This window comes from Antedon bifida, chromosome 9 (assembly GCF_963402885.1).
Source record: "Antedon bifida chromosome 9, ecAntBifi1.1, whole genome shotgun sequence".
In the NCBI taxonomy this organism is placed as follows: Eukaryota; Metazoa; Echinodermata; class Crinoidea; order Comatulida; family Antedonidae; genus Antedon; species Antedon bifida.
The window spans coordinates 14,513,352-14,534,425 of record NC_136234.1 but is presented as its reverse complement, the minus strand read 5'-3'; the positions used below and the strand labels follow the sequence as shown (position 1 = coordinate 14,534,425).

The window sequence follows — 21,074 nt, the reverse complement described above, 5'->3', positions numbered from 1 at the left end:
CTATTACTACGACTTATCAACAAGAAATCGAAATGATGATGTTGAAGCAACACTTTAGGTAAAGACATTACATTTTTTATAAGTTCGATTTTGAATTAACCTAGTTGAAGTGTTTAACATACTAATATAATTTTTAAATAACTTTGTAATTCTATTTTTCCTTTCATTTTCGGGAAGTACCACAACTCGTCACCAAGAAGTTATTATTAAGATTTTAGGTAAAAACAACCACTGACAGTTGATGTTTGAAAATTCCATTTTAGTTTTTCAACTATACAAATATGTATTTTGTTTATAATTTATAATTTTTTTTTCTTTTCATGAACGGGAACCAACTCATAACCAAGAATTTCAAGATGATGTTTTAATATTTCAGGTAAAACAACCAGCCACAGTTAAATTCGAGTCTAGATTGTGAAATTTTAACCATACAAATATATGCTTTGTTTATACTTCAGAATTATTTTTTCTTTTCATGTGCTGGAACCTACCCAAGAAGTTAATACCAAGTGACCACAGTTGTTACTTTAACGTTAAGTCTTACCTTGCTTACCTACAGATATGGCATTTATTTTATCTGTCTTGTCTTTTCATGAATACGTTTTGATGGAACTATCTCACAACTCATGAAGTTACTGTATAATATTATCAAAGAGGATGTTGTTATTTTGTAGATGACAAATGTTTTTGTTCTTTTTTTATTTAGTTGGTCTGTGTAACAGAATGAAAGATGATAATTCAGAATCGTGGTATTTTAGTTGGTATGCCTAAAAAGATTGAATCCCCTTGAAATTTTTATCTTTCAACTCTCATTCCTTTTAAACAACTTAAAATTAGATCGTGGCGGCATATCTCGACATGCGGCCTGGGTAACGAATGGTATAAATGCTATTCATGAATGCAATAAAAACGTCATTTAACACTGTATGTTATTGCCAATCTAATAGATTAACTAACTATTAAAATGATATAGTAGTTTTTATTAATATTAGTACAATGTGTTGCTATGAATAAGGAACTTACTTATGTTATTAAACCTAGGCATAACTTGTTAATTTAAACAAGAATATAAATCTAACACTGTCATTACTACTAAGATCTTCCGTTTATAGTAGTTTAATATTTTAAATAATAGCAATAATAATGTTTGTTCGGCAGTTAATGTACTGCAACCTAAATTAATAGCCATGCTTGTTTAAAAAATGCTCTTACTCTATTATTAATTATATTGCTGCTATTACAAATAAATCAATTTTATAAATAACTATTACAACACGTAATTCTTTAAAAAAATAAAATGAAACGCTTAAAATTTGTAAATCACTTTAAATCGCATTAAAATATATATTTAAGACCTACTATCGTGTGTTTTATTATTCATTTGCAGAACTTGTAAATCGTCTGTAGTGTAGTGGAGTGATTCTCAGTATCCTGAACACTAGAATTTTCCACGACCATTGTTTGTCGGAAACAACATGATTTTTCATTCGTGCAACACCCGAACAATTCCGAAATTCCTTCTCGGAAATCCGGCAACCTTCGCCAATAGATAACCGGATTTACCGCGGAGTTTAGCAATCATTGCAACGTCAATGTAGAAAACTAAACTTGACACTATACAACGATCCTCTTCCTCAAAGCCATTGTAGGCCTACATTGTGAACATAATTCCTACAACATACGTCCTTAACACAGGGTATAATAAAAATAATTTATTTTTATACCTCCCTGATTACAGTATATACAATGAAATGGGATCAACATTAATATAGTGGCAGAAAAAACATTTAGTATGAAACTAAAGGGGATGCCTGGGCAACTAGGGCAACACCCCTGGCGTTAAATTTATTTCAATTACGCAAGGCCGTACGTGAATATGATGTTAATGAAACTAGATAAAATAGAACCAATAAGGTAAAAACTACAAGGTCTTGTCTTATAATTCATTTTTTAAATTTTTTTTTGTATTGATGGAGGTATAACTATCATTCAAGGTTTGATGATAGCCTCATAAATACGTGTAGTTATTTATATAAATCAGCTGCATAGGCAGGGTAGATAGGAAAAAAAATCAAAATCAAACAAGTTAAAACTGCATCAATATAAATGTATTAATAGCCCATCATCATAATTATTTATATCCACTTTTAATTCACTAAATCATCCATCCATTTACCAGTAAATTTGTATTAGTAGTAATGATTCATTTTGCATGCTGTTTGGACGTAGTATATGCCTATTTGGTGTTTGCATTGTAAAACTCAATAAAATGCAAATATTACACGGTAATTGTTTCCTTTTGTCATCTGTATCTTTCTTTCGTAATAATTTAATAAATTAAAAGTCTTTCTTATTTTCTTCATCCGATACAGCAGTTAAAATTATTTTTTAAATGATTAACATTCATTTTTTATACTATTAAAATTAAATTTAAATACCAATGACGGTTATATAGAATTTTGATCACTTTGTTGGGAACGTGGGTAGTTTTTAATAATATAACATTAAAAATTAATGTGTGGATATGTGGCCGGAAACTCTAAAAAAAGTTTTCAATGGGTTTAAAGAGGGCGCTATACGTTATCGATAAGAAAATTCCCCACTGGAATTCCCAGGATTATTAGAATAACAAATGCATTGAAAATAGAATTATTACAGCATTTGGTTTATCCAGATGGACTTTAGACTGAACTAAATTAGTGTGGTGGTCGTATAGTTCTTCAGAGGAAGCTAGAAAGGGTAAGTAATATAAATATTAGTAAGTTTTTCAGATGATTGAGTCGCGGGAGGGTTACGGTTTATTTATGTATTTAGGCGCGCATATGTGGCCAAGGATTAGACTCTGTAGGGCGTTGGCACTATGAGGCTGCCGGCGGGAAAACGTCTGGATTGCCCATGAAAATATACTTTTCGTGGTCGACTTCAGAATCTCTTATCAACCTAATTATTTGTATTGAATAATTACTGATAAACTACGAAGAATTCTAAGCCAAAGACTAAAATGCTCTGAGCCTGAGCCACCAATGTAGCTAGGCTATTCACGCAGGAATTAGTATAATTCTATTCTAGTGAAAGAATGTAGCACCTGTTCATGGTCTCCTTCACTGTCAGCACAAGCTTTTCTTTTTGAAACCTGTGGCTCTTTTATGTTTGTATAGGCCTATTGTAAGAAATCATAGCCTATGTTTGTGTATGAATGACGGAAATAAATGTTATTTTGATTGATTGATTGATTATAAGAAAAGGGAATTACCTAAAATAGAGTTAAGTCACTTTTTTCCTCCTCGGTTGACACCATGAGCTGACAAATATCGGCCGCAGAACCCATTGGTAGGCGTACAGTTTCCCTTACTTGCATCTCTAATCCAAATCATTGTTTGCCGTCAGACGGTCAGTCCGTTGTATTTCAATCTTTAATTTTTTTATCACCATGGCCTTTTGTCTATGCACCTCATAAACATGTCTATTGTACAGGGAAAAGGTTCCGATAAAACACAAGTGACAATTCCCTTTAATGTACATGTCTTGTTCGGAATAGAAGGGTGTGTGATGGATCCTGAAAGGTTTATAGAGGATCCAAATTCTGTGCTGGTGACTGGTATCAAAGAGATTAATGGGTACAGCAAGGACAAGCTGGAACTTTACTTTGGAAAAAGACGAAATGGTGGTGGTGATATAAATAAGATCATAACGGTTGATGAAGACACAGCAGTTATCATATTTGATAATCCCGACGGTAGGTTTAAATCTTGCGACGGGGCGGGAAAATCCAGGATTGTTTTTAAACGCTAACGGTAACAATACATATAACATTAATAGTCATTTTAGATGTCAGAAGGGGTAAGCGCGTACCCCTAGCACAGTCAATAACTCCGGGGACAAACACAACAGACGTAATGCCATTGAATCAGTATGCCATTGTTGTCACAATTGTATTGATTTAGAGCTACGTAATCGATTTCAAATACAGAAAAAACCCTACACTGCCCTCTATTGCCGGAATAAAGTTTGTACTAACAAAGATACAATACGGCTTAAATTCCCTTTATAAAATTGGTCTGGTCGTATATTTAATCATTAGTGGATATCATATAAAACAGTAAAGTCAATCAATTATATGAGATTGAACAAAATCGCATCTGATTTGTTTCTTGCTTGCTATCCTTTAGTATGGTGGAATGCTGTGCACCTGCAACATAACACGAAATGCCCTAAAACGCTGTTTACACTATCACTAAAAAGTGACGTCATTGTGTCCATGGGCACATCACATTTGCTTTGTCACATAAAGTTTGATAGTGTAGACAGAGCTGTTTTAATAATACTTCACAAAGAAGCATCTCCAAACAACCCTATACTTGTGTAAAATAATTTTGTTTTCAATTTCTTTTTATTTGCCATCACAGTGGCGTCGTCGTTAATGAGGTCATCAAGGTGTCATGTCATTGGAAATGTCAAAGTTCACTTACAACCCAAAAAAGCAAGGACAACCAAAATGGTAATGTAACATCAACAATAATTTCTTTGTTTCCTAATTGTTAATAGATGTTTTCAAAAGTAAATACCTGGATTGTTAAAGGATTTGTTCACAAGATTTTTTATCTAATATATAAAAACTTTCAAAAAAAACATTCAATTTTAAAACTTTCCAATATTTTTTCAGGAGAAAAGGTTTGCAGGACAGTCCTCAACTCAATGGCATCAGACGTCACAAAAAGCAAACACATCCAATAGTGATGCCTACTCCACTTGGCAACAACATACAGGTAGAAGCGGTGCATCGTCTAATGAGGACGTGGAAGATGTATTTTCAAGTGACGACAGTGGAACCATGGATTACGAAGATGAAAGCTCAGAACCTAAAGGTAACAGCAGACCAACAACCAATGATTCAAGTCAACCAATCAGTATACAGTGTAAAGAGGATGCATTGAATTATATCCAAACAGTCCATTATGAAGACTTAAATAGGATTCAACGTCAACATAAAGTAACTTTTGATAGGACAAGCCAAACTACTGTCATCATAAAATCAGCTGGTTCTGATAATATTCATAAAGCAGCAACAAAATTGAAGAACCTGATTGAAAAGGTGTTAACAGAGACTGAGAAAGAAGTGGTTGCCTTGACCTCAGAGGAAGCTCAATCAAAGAATTATTCTGCTGCAGAAAAAGAATTGATCAAATCAATGCGACTACTGGTGAAGGTCGTAGGAAGAAAATTCTACTTCTACGGGACACGCCCTGACATCGATGCTGCTAAAAGCAAACTTAGACAGATGCTTGGATCTTCTAGTGGCACCACATCTGCACAGTCTACAACATTTTCTAGTGGAAATAACAATCACTCAACGACAGCTACAAAACACGACTCAAAGACTAAATATGAAACAAGAAAAGTTTCTAATCAAAATTCAGAAGAGGCACATACTTCTACTAGTGGATACTCCGGTCGGCAACAAAATCTATATGATGTATATTCTAATGGAAAAGTGGAAGATGTTTTTTCAAGTGACGAAGAATGTTCAAAACATAAAGGTACCAACAGGTCAACAATCGATGTACAATTTAAAGATAAAGTGGAAGATGTATTTTCAAGTGATGACAGTGAAAAAATGGATTACGAAGAAGAGAAATGTTCTAAACCAAAAGGTGTCAACAGAACAACAATCAGTGATTCAAGTCGACCAATCAGTGTACAAGGTAAAGTGGACGCTTTAAATTATATTCAAGTTGTCCATCATGAAGAATTAGATCGGATGCAACGTCAAAATAAAGTAAATTTTGATAGGACAAGCCACACAACTGTTACCGTCAAATCAGTTGGATCCGATAACACTCATGAAGCTGTGGAAGAACTGAAGAACTTAATAAAAAAGGTGACATCAGAGACTAAAGAAGAAGTTGTTACATTGACCTTAGAAGAAGCAGAATCGAAGAATTATTTTGTTGCCGAAAAAGAACTGACCGAATCAATGCGACTACTGGTGAAGGTCGTAGGAAGAAAATTCTACTTCTATGGAACACGACCCGACATCGATGCTGCTAAAAGTAAACTTAAACAGATGCTTGGATCTTCTAGTGGCAAAACATCTTCAGCAACTTCAGTTTCATCAACGGCGTCAAAGAGAACAGGCATCCATAACAATCCTTCATTGACAAAATATGACTCAAAGAGTAAAGACACACAAGATTCTACTCATTCTTTCAATAGTAACACTCAATTTCCTTCAGCAGCTTTGAAACAAAGTACAACACACAAAGATATAATAACCAGAGCAAATTCAAACCAGCCGATGACTGTAAAGGAATCAGAAAACCTATTGAATTATGTTCAAAAAGTTCTTTCCAGTGATTTGGATAGCATACAACGAACAAATAAAGTTACCATCAATCAAAAAGGAACATCAGTTATCATAAAATCAAATGTATCTGGTAATACCAAGGGAGTACAAGAAGCTACTAAGGAATTTAGAAATTTAACAGACACCATCAAGTCAAGTACTAAAGAAGACGTGTTTACCCTGACACCAGAGGAAGCAGATTCAAAGCATTATATTCCTGCAGAAAAAGAGTTGACTCAATCAAAATCTGTATTGGTAAAAGTAATTGGAAACAAATTCTATATATATGGAAAGAGTAAAGATATTAATTCTGCTAAGACCAAATTTAGAGAGATGCTTGGTTCTCCTGGTAGTAGTAGATATTTGACTGCCACCACTTCACAATCAGTCAAAAAATTGAAGCCTAACTCGTCGGATACTCGAACAAGCACCTTACCACGCAATGTGAGTGTTCGTCAACCAAGCAGTAGGAAACCAAAAGGGATACAAAATGGACATCAGTTTGATAGTGCTGCGATCGCAAAGAGATCGTTTGCCTCAGCTAATTCTAAAAGAGGTAATGGACGGAGAAGTGATTGTGATTTTTCTGATTCTACGTACTCAAGTAGTCGTAAAATCTTCGAAATTACAGTTAAAAATGTTAAAGTTATCGGGACAAAAAGTAACATCCTCGATGAATTTGCAAGTGTCATTGTCTGCTCATCAGATAACGGACTGCAATGTAATCAAGGCATTGCAGCACAAATTAGTGAACTTTGTGGGCCAAAGTTTAAATCACAATGTGACCGTTGGATCAGGAATCGTGGAAGTGTGGGAAATGGTGAGATTGTATGGGTGGACGTTGATGAAGGCATCGCTTGCTCACATGTTGTAAATGCCGTGGTTCCTCGTTGGAATGACTATGGCACAGAACATCTTCTTGAAGGGATGTTGTTCAAAATATTTAAAGCTGGACGAGATAATCTTTCTGCAAATTCGATTGTACTGCCACTTCTTGGAACAGGTAAGTCTTCAATAATGTGTTAGTAAGTTATGGGTATATATAAACATGAACGCTCTTAAAGCTTCGTTCTCACTAGGACGCAACAAGACGTAGACGCAACGTATATCGACGCAACGTGCCGTAAGAATATAACCTTGCGTGCCGGAGCCAGTGACGTAAGCATGGTGCCGTAGACATATTATTCAGAACCGTGTATTCTGTTTTGCGTACGTCACAACAATGATGATTTAATTTTTCGTAAGAGAGGGTGCGAAATTAATAGAAGAGTATGTTCTTACGTTGCGGCAAAAGTGCGTAGTTTACATAATGATGGTATACTCATGTAACGCATGCAGTATTGATTATTACTTCTTGTGTATTTTCTTACAACATTTTCTTTTGATCTACAGCTTCCTATGGGATACCACGTAGTGTTTTTGCTAAATCATTTGGAAATGCACTTTCTAGATTCTTGGTGGAACCAACTAAACATGTAAAGGAGATTCGAATAGTAGACTGGGATGAAAGGGGGATTTCTTTAATCGAAGAAAGATTGCAGCAATTGAACACAAATATCCCGCATAGAGATTCAACATTACTGTCGGGAAGTTCAATGGATACTGGGTACTTCTCTTCTGCATTTCTTGAAGAAGACTTCCAGGATAATCTCCCAAGTGTAGGCATACACAGTAATGATTGGCCTACAGATCAGTACATCAGCGATCATGATCAGAAATGTCCAATTTGCTTGGGACCTCTGCGGAATAAAAAGTCTCCAGCGTACTGTTCGCACGCATGTTGTGGAAGTTGTTTCCGACAATTAGAAAGTAAAAATCTAAACTGTGGTGTTTGCCGAAAGCCACTAAAGTAGAATTTTACTGTGGCTAACAACAAAATAGCAGATGCTGTGATCAAGGAGCCCCCTTGTAAACACATACACTTTAATAATATACAACATACATACAACATCAACATAACATAGCACCATGACCGCAGGTTGGTCTTAACATGTAAATGTCAAATGTCTTGTATGTACAATATATACCAAATTATAGTTTGCTAAATATACCTTGATTGCCAAACAATCTTACTTGCACTAAAGCAAAGATCACTTGATCTTCTAGATCTAAACTGCCGTTTACACTGTGAAATTGTATACTGTAAATAAATTAAATCCTCGTCAATGTTTATGAATGGAACGGGTTGTTAAATCTTTATCAACCATACATTATCAAACGATAAAACGTCCGCTGGTGGATTCCAACATTCCACGTATTAACTTATTATGGTACTTGCTAATAATCATTGTAATCGCTATAAATGGCGTCCACTTAGTATGCTAAAATGTGTATAAATAAATTAATTCCTCGTCAATGTTTATGAATGGAACGGGTTGTTAAATCTTTATAACCGTACATTATCAAACGATAAAACGTCCACTGGTGGATTCTAACATTCCACGTATTATTTTATTATGGTACTTGATAATAATCATTGTAATCGTTATAAATGGCGTCCACTTAGTATGCTAAAATGTGTATAATCATAATGGAAAAGTTGATACTCCAAACATTCCTATATTATTACAGTATTATTAAAATATTTAAACAATGGTGAAACTATATAATATATAGAATAACTTTACTAGTCATATAATGTTATTAGAAATTAGAACATATTATTATAATTATTCCACTTTATACTTTTGTAGATCATGGTATTCATTAATGTTTAAGTATATTACAATTATTAGTATATATATATATAATATATATAAGCCTTAACCGCCGGTAACGCATGGAATGCCGTTTACACCAATCTTTAACCAGGCCTACTAGCTTAGATCATGTGAACTACTTTCATGTTATAGATTACGTCATAATACGTTCACGTTATAGATCACGTCATAATACTGTCATGTTATAGATCTCGTCATAATACTTTCACGTTATAGATCACGTCATAATACTTTCACGTTATAGATTACGTCATAATACTGTCACGTTATAGATCACGTCAAATACTTTCACGTTATAGATTACGTCATAATACTTTCACGTTATAGATCGTCATACTACTGTCACGTTATAGATCACGTCAAATACTTTCACGTTATAGATTACGTCATAATACTTTCACGTTATAGATCGTCATACTTTCATGTGTGCGTCTGTCTTGTGAAGCATAATAAATGAAAAAATGAATAATTCAAACTAAGTTTGTTATATACTGTAGCACAAGCGGTTATTTTAGTAAGTACAAAATAATATAAATGTTTACATAGTAAGATTACTGATGACTGGTTCTTTTTTTTCGTCTTATGTATGTTCATCCCACTGACTTTCCAAAAAAAAAGGTCACTGCCGATCAGGGAAGAGTGAAAAGGGTCACTGCCGATCAGGGAAAGAGTGAAAAAGGTCACCGCCGATCAGGGAAGAGTGAAAAAGTCACTGCCGATCAGGGAAGAGTAAAAAAGGTCACTGCCGATCAGGGAAGAGTGAAAAAGGTCACTGCCGATCAGGGAAGAGTGGAAAAGGTCACTACCGATCAGGGAAGAGTGAAAAAGGTCACTGCCGATCAGGGAAGAGTGAAGAAGGTCACTGCCGATCAGGGAAGAGTGACAAAGGTCACTGCCGATCCGGGAAGAGTGAAGAAGGTCACTGCCGATCAGGGAAGAGTGAAAAAGGTCACTGCCGATCAGGGAAGAGTGAAAAAGGTCACTGTCGATCAGGGAATAGTGAAAAAGGTCATTGCCGATCAGGGAAGAGTGAAAAAGGTCACTGCCGATCAGGGAAGAGTGAAAAAGGTCACTGCCGATCAGGGAAGAGTGAAGAAGGTCACTGCCAATCAAAGAAGAGTGAAAAAGGTCACTGCCAATCAGGGAAGAGTGCAAAAGGTCAGTGAAAAGGTCACTTCCGATCAGCATGTGCAACGGTTGCCGTTTACGCAGTAACCACGTCCCTATACCGTCAGCAAATTCTGCGTTAAACCTGCAAAAGAAAATATTCTTTTACTTGATCTGTTTTCAGATATTTATAAAAAGTAGCCATATGTTTATTTAATTTACAACACGTCCGCCTTTTTCTCATATCGATTAAAACAAGGATTAAGATCGATAGCGCGGCGTCGTGGGCATTTATTTTGACTTGCATAATTAACTATTATGCGGAAGGGAACCAACGATATATAGACCTATTAAAAGTCTATTTCTTTTAATCTTTATTCTAATCATAAACAATTTCAAAATATCAATTCTTACCTTGGAGACATCAGTGGCCGACGTCACCAAATTTGTTCCACTCAGCATAAAATGCTCGCCAGCTGATTCGCTGTTGCGCCTGTCTGTTCGAAGGGAATGTTGAAACTTTTTTTCAGTAGTTTTTTGTTGTAAACTATAGACCGAATATGATTGATTTAAACTTGACATATTTGCAGTTATATGCTGAATACGATTAAGTAATAATACGATAGTAAATTATCGTATTGTTTATAGGATTTGTTTAATTTTTATAACGGAAAACACTGCTGAAATTATTTTTTTAACAACAATCCCTGAATCCCTTTACCAAGAGTTCCTTTCTAACATGACCTCTATTTTATTTTTATTATTTGTGTGAATTTTTTTTATCATCAATAAATACACAATGGTCCCGGGCATAATTTCTCAAATTATTGAATAATTATTGCCAATCCCTTTCGTGCTCTGAATTAATCAGGTAATAATAATAATATAATTCAATTTAAGATAACAAATTAGCTATAATTATATTATCGATCAATTCAAAGTTTATTGTAGTCATGAGTCACAGTGCATTAAGACAATGCAACGCCAGAGTTATATTGTTTGTTTTTCACTGGTTCGAGTTTTACTGCTATACAAGGAATGATAAGAAAACAATACATAATTGAAACTCAGTATAGCGATCGATTCCAATTTTTATTCATGAGTAAAGATTTTCGACTAACTGTGCATCTTACTAATATGTAAAAAATACAAACTGAATTTGTAATGATTGTTACAGTAATTCAATAGACTTGCTTATACTTTGTAAGGTTATTTTTAATATATATTGTCGCCCTGAACAAATAATTTTGTTGTCGTCGCATGGGTCATTCTGAAAAAGTTTTATACTATATAATAATAATACAATGCGCTCAGAAACTTGGAAAATGAGCGCGATATTTGTTATTTTATTATATGCTTTTGTGAAAATCAATAGGCATGGTCTGTAGGTATATATCTATTTAAAAATAAGTAAGGAATATACTTAAATGTTTAGCAAGATTCAAAGTAAAAAATAACTTTGGCTAGCAATTAATCTATAAAAAACAAGTCATATACATGGCTACAGTCGCGTGCTCAAGTTAGTGTTTACCGACCAACCGGCCGACATAGTAGTGAGCTGTAGAGTCGCGTTGGACGTGACTAAAAACAACAATGTATACACTCACCCATGGACTTAATTTATTGGTCCATGATTATACCAAGCAATTGTTATACTGGCCAAATGCTTTGTTAGCTTTAGTCAATTAATAACAATTAATAACATTTCAGTTTCAGTTTCAGATTTTATTTCACACAAAATATAACACAATACATACATTTTTTTTAAAATATAAATGAAAAATGTGTATTATTAACCATATGCTAATGTATTAGTCACGATTTTATACCAAATTGTCAATGTTAGTTTGGCAGTCTTGAATATAAAATAACATACAGCTGAAATTCCCCAAATTAGGTTAAGGAGGAAGTGTGGCCCGATTCCCTCGGCTCTCTTCTCAGGATCCGCCGTGCTTATGTAGGCCTATATAACATGACAAATAGGCCTACAGTCCATCAGATACAAGAATAACCTCGATATTTTCAGGGTAAATAATAATAATACAAATCGTTGGCACGGATCGGTTGAGTGGTTACTAGCGGACAAAGAATGCATGAATAAAACTTAACAATTTAGTAGTTGTGCAGTCATCAGCGATTCGTCTCAACAGGTCGCTCATTTGCATACCGTTTGTTCGCAATCCTATCACCACACAGATTGTCTTTCAGTTCTGCTGCTGCAACCACCGTAGATTAACCACCTTTCATCAATCCATACCACCTTCTTAAAAATGGTAAGTGTTATGATCTGATGATTTTATTTTTTGTAAAAGTTGTCATAACAGAGTTCAAGTTTACCGCTTTATGTTGTTATATCTGCCGAAGGGCATTTTTGGACTGACTTTTCTAAACAAATAATTCTTCATTTTTGGCTCTAATGTGCACATTTACACTTCATTTGTGCTGAAATTATATGTACCGTCATTCATTTGTAATTAATAAGAGGTTATATTTACATACGACAGCTTTGATTAAAATAGAATGCGGAACAAACAAGATGCAACTATAGGTCTAGTAGGCCTTATATAACGAATATTGGTATGTTTAAACCAGAGTATGCAGGGACTTGTTAATCTCGCCCATTATCTATAGGCATCTGCAATGGGTGACATATTCCTGAGGCAAAATATAGGTCCATAGGCAAATTAAGAACCCCCGCCCCTTTAAATACATGCAAAACATGGTAAATTCGAATTAAAAAACATATCTAGGACTCCGGAACTTCGCATTGTAATCCCAGTATTCACTGACGTCAAATGCTTTTGTGTTCAAATAATGAACGTTTTGCCGCATTGCGGTACTTGCTCAACGAATCGTGTTACTTCTTTTGTTAACGGTGTTTAAAGAATTAACTCAGGGGGCTTACAGTAGTTCCCACTATATATGGGCAATAGGCGTTTCCGTTCCACGGAGGCAATGCAGTGTAATCAAGAAAAATAATGATTAAACTGGGTGTGTAGGCCTGGATAATGTGTAGCCCTGGATAATGTGTAAAACACGTTTGATCTTACTATAATAATTTACTATTCGTTTGTTTTCGCGTTTTCACTGACCCAAAGGAAGCCCACTTTCAATAACACAGATTAATTATTAACAATCTACGACTTATCTAACAATTATTGATATCGGATTAGCACTTCCATTGTAAACGGAATGTTTTGAGTGTTGTCGAGTGCTAGTTCGTGTTGTGTATGTCGATAATGGACAGGCAGGGGTAATTTCGAATATAGGCCGTCGTCAAAACTTTGGAATGGAAATAAATACAATTCAACTGAATAAATTAACTTCATTGAAACATAGGCCTACTGTGTTAAGATGTCCTTCAGAGCTGTAGGCCTACACATTATCTATAAACATTAAGACATATCGAAACGTGTATTGAATTATCGATTAGTTATAAACAATTGATTTGATTACAATCATTTTATTTTAGGCTGATCAATTGACAGAAGAGCAAATTGCAGGTAAGACATATGCTATGAATTACAGTTACCCCAAAAGAAACCAATTACCAATCCATCTTTCGATTGACTCAAGAGCGGGACCAAATTTGTTTGCCAGAGTGTAGCGCGCGAAATTTAAACAATGACGAGGCCACGTGGAGTGGAACGGCTTGCAGTCAGATTTTCGTTTGTACAAATTAGTACGGTGTTATTTTTCTCTCTCCAGAATTTAAGGAAGCTTTCTCCTTGTTTGACAAAGATGGAGATGGTACCATCACCACCAAAGAACTCGGAACTGTCATGCGATCTCTTGGGCAGAACCCAACGGAAGCAGAACTCCAGGACATGATCAATGAAGTCGATGCCGACGGTAGGTTTGGGTTCCCAATATATCTCGTTTCAATGTGAAAAGGTTATTATATATGTTCAATTATCGGAGAAAAAACAATGTAGTGTAACTTTAAATTGTTTTTCTCATAAGGTAACGGTACAATAGATTTCCCGGAATTTCTTACAATGATGGCAAGGAAGATGAAGGACACGGACACCGAAGAAGAGATTCGAGAAGCGTTCCGTGTATTTGATAAAGATGGCAACGGTTTCATCAGGTATGGTTTGTCGAGTTTATTATGATTTGAAATTCGGATCATGTCCGCAGAAATGTATTCAAATCCAGGCTCTGAGACAGTAGTGGATCCTATTTATACTTGTGTGTGACGTCATCTCTACGGCCGTTTACTCTTTATATTGTTTTATTTCTAGCGCTGCTGAGTTGAGGCATGTCATGACCAACCTTGGTGAGAAGTTGACTGATGAAGAGGTGGATGAAATGATCCGAGAGGCAGACATTGATGGCGATGGCCAAGTCAACTACGAAGGTAAATAATTCAATTACTGTATTTAAAATGGACTTGAGGTGTACTGTGTGATATACATAATATTTATCGCAAATCATTGTCATCGCACATCATAGTGATGTAAATAGCCTTATGTTCGGCACGTCTGCAGCTCCCATTCTTGATAGGCCTCTACTCCTGTACGGACCAGACGGCGTCCACTTTATTTATCAGAATGTGTAGGCATGTCTGAAATCCGTATTTGAAAATACGGAGGCCTAACTGCCGCATGAATTTGATATTGCAATTATGCTCCCATTCTTGATAGGCCTTTACGCCTGCACTGACCAGACGGCGTCCATTTATCAGAATTTGTAGGCATGTCTATTTTAAAATCCATCGGGTTTTTTTTAACAGAGTTTGTAAAGATGATGACGACGAAGTAGAACAGTTCTTTTGATGATCAACCTTGTTTTTATGTAATGGAAAATACGGAGGCCTAACCGACACATGACTTCGATATTGCAACGATTATGAAAATACCAGCAATACGTATCAATTGATTTTAGTAGATATATCTGTAAATTATGTTACATTGCACTATTTTGATTACATTGTTCAACCTTAAAATAGCAAAGAGTACTGAAGATTAGAAAATCAAACGCTCTCTATGACGTCTTATCTAAATTTGTTTTATAGATAGGCCTAGATATTGTTCATGTCCTGCTGTTAATGTAAAAATAACATTATTAAAAGAAATTTTGCACTTTTCATACATATTTAATGTCTTCTGTTTTGTTTATCTAAAAGTGAAAGAAAATAATATAATTATCAGCAGAATGAACGATACCCATCTCTTCAAGATACCCTTCTCCTCTCCTGCTCAATGCATTATCCAGTGGCTACTAAAATACTGGAAACGGTTGCGTTTGAAAAAACACTAAAAATACGATTTGACTACTTTTTAAAATTGTAATCTCTCCGGAAGAAATCGATCGACTTGTTCATTCATTTGCTTTTCTCGAATGGTTGTAAATGTTTGGGAGTTTTTCTAAAATACTGTAACGTAACCATAGATATAATAAAAGCCGAAGCCTATATTTTTATATAATAATCTTTAGCTATTATCTATTACTGTACTGCTATTATAAATCGCCAGATGGCGCACTTTATTCCATCCACAACATTATGCAATTATGATGAAGTGTCTACGGGAATTTCCAAAGTCCAAAATAATGTTGTATACATACAGTACTTCGTCTACGTTGTGTTTGTTATTTGATAAATATATTATCGTTGTACGTGATTATGCAGTCACCGATTCGTCTTACCAATTAAATTGTATACCATTACTACTCAATAGGGGCCTATCATATCTGCCTACCTATTTTAAAATGGTGAGTGTTAGTAGGATAGCGTGTAGTAGGCTATTTGTTGTCATTTTGTCATACGTACACAGCCGAAGGTCATTATTTGGGCTGAAATTGTTATAAATTAGTGAACAATACAAATTATGGAAACTTCTTGAAGAACAGCGCCGACCACGAAAACAATGGGGTTCAAGAGATTTTTATACCGTTGCTCTAAAATCTGAAATGGCCCACCACAATAAATTCGAACCGAGAAACTCTGGTAGTCCAGACGGAGTTTTGACTTAATATTAGTAAAAATATAAATATTTTGCATATATGGCATTTTATACGTATACTACTTGAGCTTGTAAACTGTATTTTCAAACAAAAATCGAAACGAAAATACAGACTTGGAATCCCCTTTATCCCTCTATTGTTAACTTGAGAGAACCTACTTTTTTGCGGATATGACACTATAAAATCAATATTATTATGATGCCACAGCCTAGTTGTAAATGTGGACATACGGCAAAAAAAAGAACAATCGATTTAATTTGTATACAGTATCACCTAAACATTATAAGGTATCCTAACTCTATAGTATTGAAATATTGTGTGATACTATAAAATGCTTAATGTTTTGTACAATCGTTATTTAGGTTGATCAATTTACAGAGGAGCAAATTGAAGGTAAGGAACCTTATGAGTTACAGGGCTAAAAATCAACAGATAGAATTTTAAAACCGCCAAAGAAAACATATCAATTCGCCTTTCAAATCGGAACCAAGATTCGAATACCAGGGTGTAGCGCGCGAAGTTGTTGTGGGTGAATGAAATATACAGTATAGCTTACAGTTTGGCATTTTTGTGTACACATTCATTTCAATATTTTCATTTCAATGTTATTACCTACTGATGTCATCAAGGGAAAATTTCCACATAAACAATATAAATACATAATAAAAACAGATAATATTTTATATAAATCAGTACACTGGGTTTTGTTTCAGAATTTAAGGAGGCTTTCTTCTTGTTTGACAAAGATGAGGATGGTGGGCCTACCATCACCACTAAAGAACTCGGAACTATTATGCGATCTCTTGGAGAGAGCCCAACGGAGGCAGAACTCCAGGACATGATCGATGAAGTCGTCGATCATGACTGTAAGTTTTGGTTTCCCGTCAACATTTCGTCAACATTCATTATATTCAATTATCCGAAAAAAACCTGTATTATAAAGTTATATTGTCCCCCTAAAATTTGGTTTTCTTCAATTTTTTTGTTGAATATGCCATTTTAATGTCACGTAATAGTTTTCACTTTGACCAAAAACTGGATCGAAAAAAAAATTATTTACCTAAAAAAAATTATAGCAAAAAAAAAACTTAAATTAACAATGTTTCTTAGTTAAAATTAACCGTTTCGTTTGTCTTTTTATCAGTTAAATAATTCTTTTTTTACAGAATTGAATAACTTTATTAAAACTGCAAAATGGCCTATTTAAAGTCTGATTTTATTAATCTTCATTTTTCATGTTTTTGGGGGACAATACATGAAATGGTAGTTGACGGCACAATAGATTTCCAAGAATTTCTTACAATAATGGCTGACAAAATGAAGGACACTGATATTGAAGAAGAGATTCAAGTTGCTTTCAGTGTGTTTGATAAAGACAATGTTGGTTACATCAGGTAAGGTTTTTTTCGATATTAGGGAGTTTTCGCAGATCATGTAAGCGTTAACTTTAAGGCTATTTCCCAACATGCAACGCGCAAGCTCCGCCAACTTTGTAAACAAATCGATCTGCGCCTGCGCAAGCACTACTTTTGATTCGAATTTCACGATAAAACGAAATCAGAAAGTTAGAATCGGACTTCCATACATACAACGGTTTCGATTATGCACGAGTTACCGTATAGATCCTCCTTTGTCTGTTGTTAGTTAGGCCTAAATTTCATCGATGGAAGCACACCTCTGATAAGCGCCAACTTGTATAAAGCACTACACTATCAAACTAGTTTGACAAAAAAAGTGTGATGTATCCAAGTAGTGATCTGCCGAAATATGGTAGTGATATGACATTATCATGTCCATATAATGGGCACATCACATTTGTTTGTCACATAAAGTTTGATAGTGTAGACAGAGCTTAACAAATCAACCTATCAAGTCATTCTTCCATCTACGTTTATTCTTGTATTGTTTATTTCTAGCGCTGCTGAATTAAGGCATGTGATGACAAACCTTGGTGAGAAGTTGACTGATAATAACGTGAATGAAATGATCAGGGAGGCAGGCGTTGATGGCGATGGCCAAGTCAACTACGAACGTAAATATTGTTTACATCGCACATACACCTTTTTATATATTTTATCAATTGTACATTACATGCAATTCAGTTTTACTATGGCAAGTTCTGATTTTTTTTTAATAGATTGAATAATAATAATAATAATAACATGACAGTGGCGTACTCGTTTTTACATTTAACTACCCATTATTATGAGACTCTACACAAATCCAATGAATGGTTGAAAAACTCTCCAAAAAGGGAGTAACGATGTGTTTTTTATTACAGAATTTGTAAAAGTGATTACGACAAAGCAGAACAGCAATTTAGAACAGATAGATTTCCAAGAATTTCTTACAATAATGGCTGAAAAAATAAAGGACACGGATACTGAAGAAGAGATTCGAGTCGCTTTCAGTGTGTTTGACAAAGACAATAGTGGTTACATCAGGTAAGATTTTTCGATATTAGGGAGTTTTCGCAGATCATGTAAACGTTAACTTTAAAGCTATTTCCCAACATGCAACGCGCAAGCTCCGCTCACTTTGTAAACAAATCGATCTGCGCCTGCGCAATCACTACAAAAAACTTTTGATTCGAATTTCACGATTAAACGAAATCAGAAAGTTAGGATTGGACTTCTGCAGGAATATTTCCATACATACAACGGTTTCGATTATGCACAACTCTGATAAGCCAACTTGTATAAAGCTCTACACTATCAAACTAGTTTGACAAAAACAGTTTGATGTGTCCAAATATGGTAGTGATATGCCGAATTATGGGAGTGATATGACATCATCATGTCCATATATGGGCACATCACATTTTTTTGTCACATAAAGTTTGATAGTGTAGACAGAGCTTAACTTCTATAAAGCTCTACACTATCAAACTAGTTTGACAAAAAAAGTGTGATGTATCCAAATATGGTGGTGATATGCCGAAATATGGTAATGATATGACATCATCATTTCCATATATTGGCACATCACATTTTTTTGTCACATAAAGTTTGATAGTGTAGACAGAGCTTAACGAATCAACCTATCAAGTCATTCTTCCATCTACGTTTATTCTTGTATTGTTTATTTCTAGCGCTGCTGAATTAAGGCATGTGATGACAAACCTTGGTGAGAAGTTGACTGATAATAACGTGAATGAAATGATCAGGGAGGCAGGCATTGATGGCGATGGCCAAGTCAACTACGAACGTAAATATTGTTTACATCGCACATACACCTTTTTATATATATATTTTTGAATAGATTGAATAATAATAATAATAATAATAATAACATGACAGTGGCGTACTCGTTTTTACATTTAACTACCCATTATTATGATACTCTACACAAATCCAATGAATGTTTTGAAAAACTCTCCAAAAAGGGAGTAACGATGTGTTTTTTCATTACAGAATTTGTAAAAGTGATTACGACAAAGCAGAACAGCAATTTAGAACAGCATCCTATCCGTATTTTGATATATTCAATAATGAACGCGATATTCTTACCAATTATCAAGACGCTTAAACGTATTGTAGGCTACTTGTGGAATTTGGAGACCACAAAATATGAACATTGAATTCGTATAAACTTTCTTTCATAATTACCTCCGCCAAGGAGGTTATGTTTTCACCCCTGTATGTTTGTGTGTGTGTTTGTGTGTGTGTTTGTGTGTCTGTGAACAGCCTGGAGGCCACAGTTTTTATCCGATTCTCACCAAATTTGGCAACAATGATCTATGACCAAAAAGCTCGGACGAGTTCGAATTTGGGGGAAAAGGTCATAGGTCAAGGTCACAACTAACAAAAAACTATTTTACTGCCTAGAGACCACAGTTTTTATCCGATTCTCACCAAACTTAGCCACAATGATCAATGACACATCATATAATTGTGGTTACATTTTGAAGGGTCAGGGTCAAAGATCAAGGTCCACAAAAAACAAAAAAAAAAGAAATAAAAAAATAATAAATAAAAAAACCCTCAGTGGGACTTGAACCAGCGATCTCAACTGTGAGAGGCTGGATACATAACCATTACACCACACTGTCATCCACAACTTTGTAGTGTGCAGTTAGCATATTTACACTTACAACTAATAAAAACAATTTTTAAAAAAAATATTCAGGGGGCATTTTATGTAGGGGAATTTTACAGTAGGCGGAGGTTTGTACTCTCGGAGTACCCTCTAGTTAAATGCTGTTTTTCTGTTAATTTCTTAAAACCCTATTTGCCAATAGCCAGAACCTACATGTTTGAAGTTGAAAAAAGCTGGAAGTAGTGGTACTAAGTTTATCCAAAGAATACAAAATATTGGGAAGTTTAAATGGTCTAACATTAAGAGAATCTGTAAGCTATAATGTTACTAGACCATCAACAATGATGAAGTACAAATATTATATTTAAGCATTCTGCCCCAATAATTATTTGTAGATAACGAGTATGGTCAACATCTGAGTAAGACCCAAATGTTTATCAGAAATTGGAAAAAGTATACATACTCTCCCACTAAGGATTGCAGTTTTTTCTGTTAAGAAAATGAGAAAAAATCATTCGTTAAATCACCAAATGGCTAGAATCACTTATAACTGGCTACTGATTTAGGTTGAAGTCACAACAATTGGATCTTTTACGCGTTAAAAGAGTTGAATAAGCCTATTTCTTTACTTAACTCGTGCAAATGTGTCCAATATAGTACGAGGATAAAAATAACCTATTGATTTAAAAGCATCTTTTTTGGCGGCGAAGTGCGCATTAAGCCTTTATTATTAATATCATTAATTTCATTATAAATAATTAGATTAAGTATGTTTTGGCCTTTTTATTTAAAATAAAAAAGAATTTCTTAAACAAATAATGCCATGGACTAATACCTATTTCTGTTATGTCATGTGTTATGAACTGTACATTTAAAAGATGGTTATACGGGAGCAGGTT

General features: G+C 34.7%; 2 protein-coding genes across 6 annotated transcripts; both read left to right on the top strand.

Annotated features, from left to right (window-relative positions):
* Positions 1-2,673: 2,673 nt before the first annotated feature.
* On the top strand, positions 2,674-9,582 carry LOC144851561 (uncharacterized). Of its 4 annotated transcripts, none has more exons than XM_078709083.1 (5): positions 2,674-2,739; positions 3,539-3,736; positions 4,407-4,498; positions 4,664-7,346; positions 7,736-9,582. In XM_078709083.1, the coding sequence occupies exons 2-5, from the start codon at positions 3,550-3,552 to the stop codon at positions 8,194-8,196; spliced, it is 3,423 nt and encodes a 1,140-aa protein (XP_078565209.1). In that variant the 5' UTR covers positions 2,674-2,739; positions 3,539-3,549; the 3' UTR covers positions 8,197-9,582. The 4 variants fall into 4 exon arrangements, with proteins under 4 accessions (XP_078565209.1, XP_078565211.1, XP_078565212.1 ...); XM_078709085.1 differs by having other exon boundaries at positions 2,675-2,739; positions 3,475-3,736; XM_078709086.1 differs by lacking the exon at positions 2,674-2,739 and adding an exon at positions 2,790-3,165 and having other exon boundaries at positions 3,542-3,736.
* A 2,659-nt stretch (positions 9,583-12,241) lies between these two features.
* Positions 12,242-20,895, top strand: LOC144852881 (uncharacterized). Of its 2 annotated transcripts, XM_078710920.1 has the most exons (11): positions 12,242-12,443; positions 13,643-13,673; positions 13,879-14,022; positions 14,134-14,260; positions 14,415-14,530; positions 16,851-17,003; positions 17,405-17,531; positions 18,054-18,169; positions 18,419-18,581; positions 19,229-19,344; positions 19,551-19,732. In XM_078710920.1, exons 1-11 carry the CDS (start codon positions 12,441-12,443, stop codon positions 19,715-19,717), a joined length of 1,263 nt encoding a protein of 420 aa, XP_078567046.1. In that variant the 5' UTR covers positions 12,242-12,440; the 3' UTR covers positions 19,718-19,732. The 2 variants fall into 2 exon arrangements, with proteins under 2 accessions (XP_078567046.1, XP_078567045.1); XM_078710919.1 differs by lacking the exons at positions 12,242-12,443; positions 13,643-13,673; positions 13,879-14,022; positions 14,134-14,260; positions 14,415-14,530 and adding exons at positions 15,676-15,885; positions 16,500-16,530 and having other exon boundaries at positions 19,551-20,895.
* Positions 20,896-21,074: the final 179 nt, after the last annotated feature.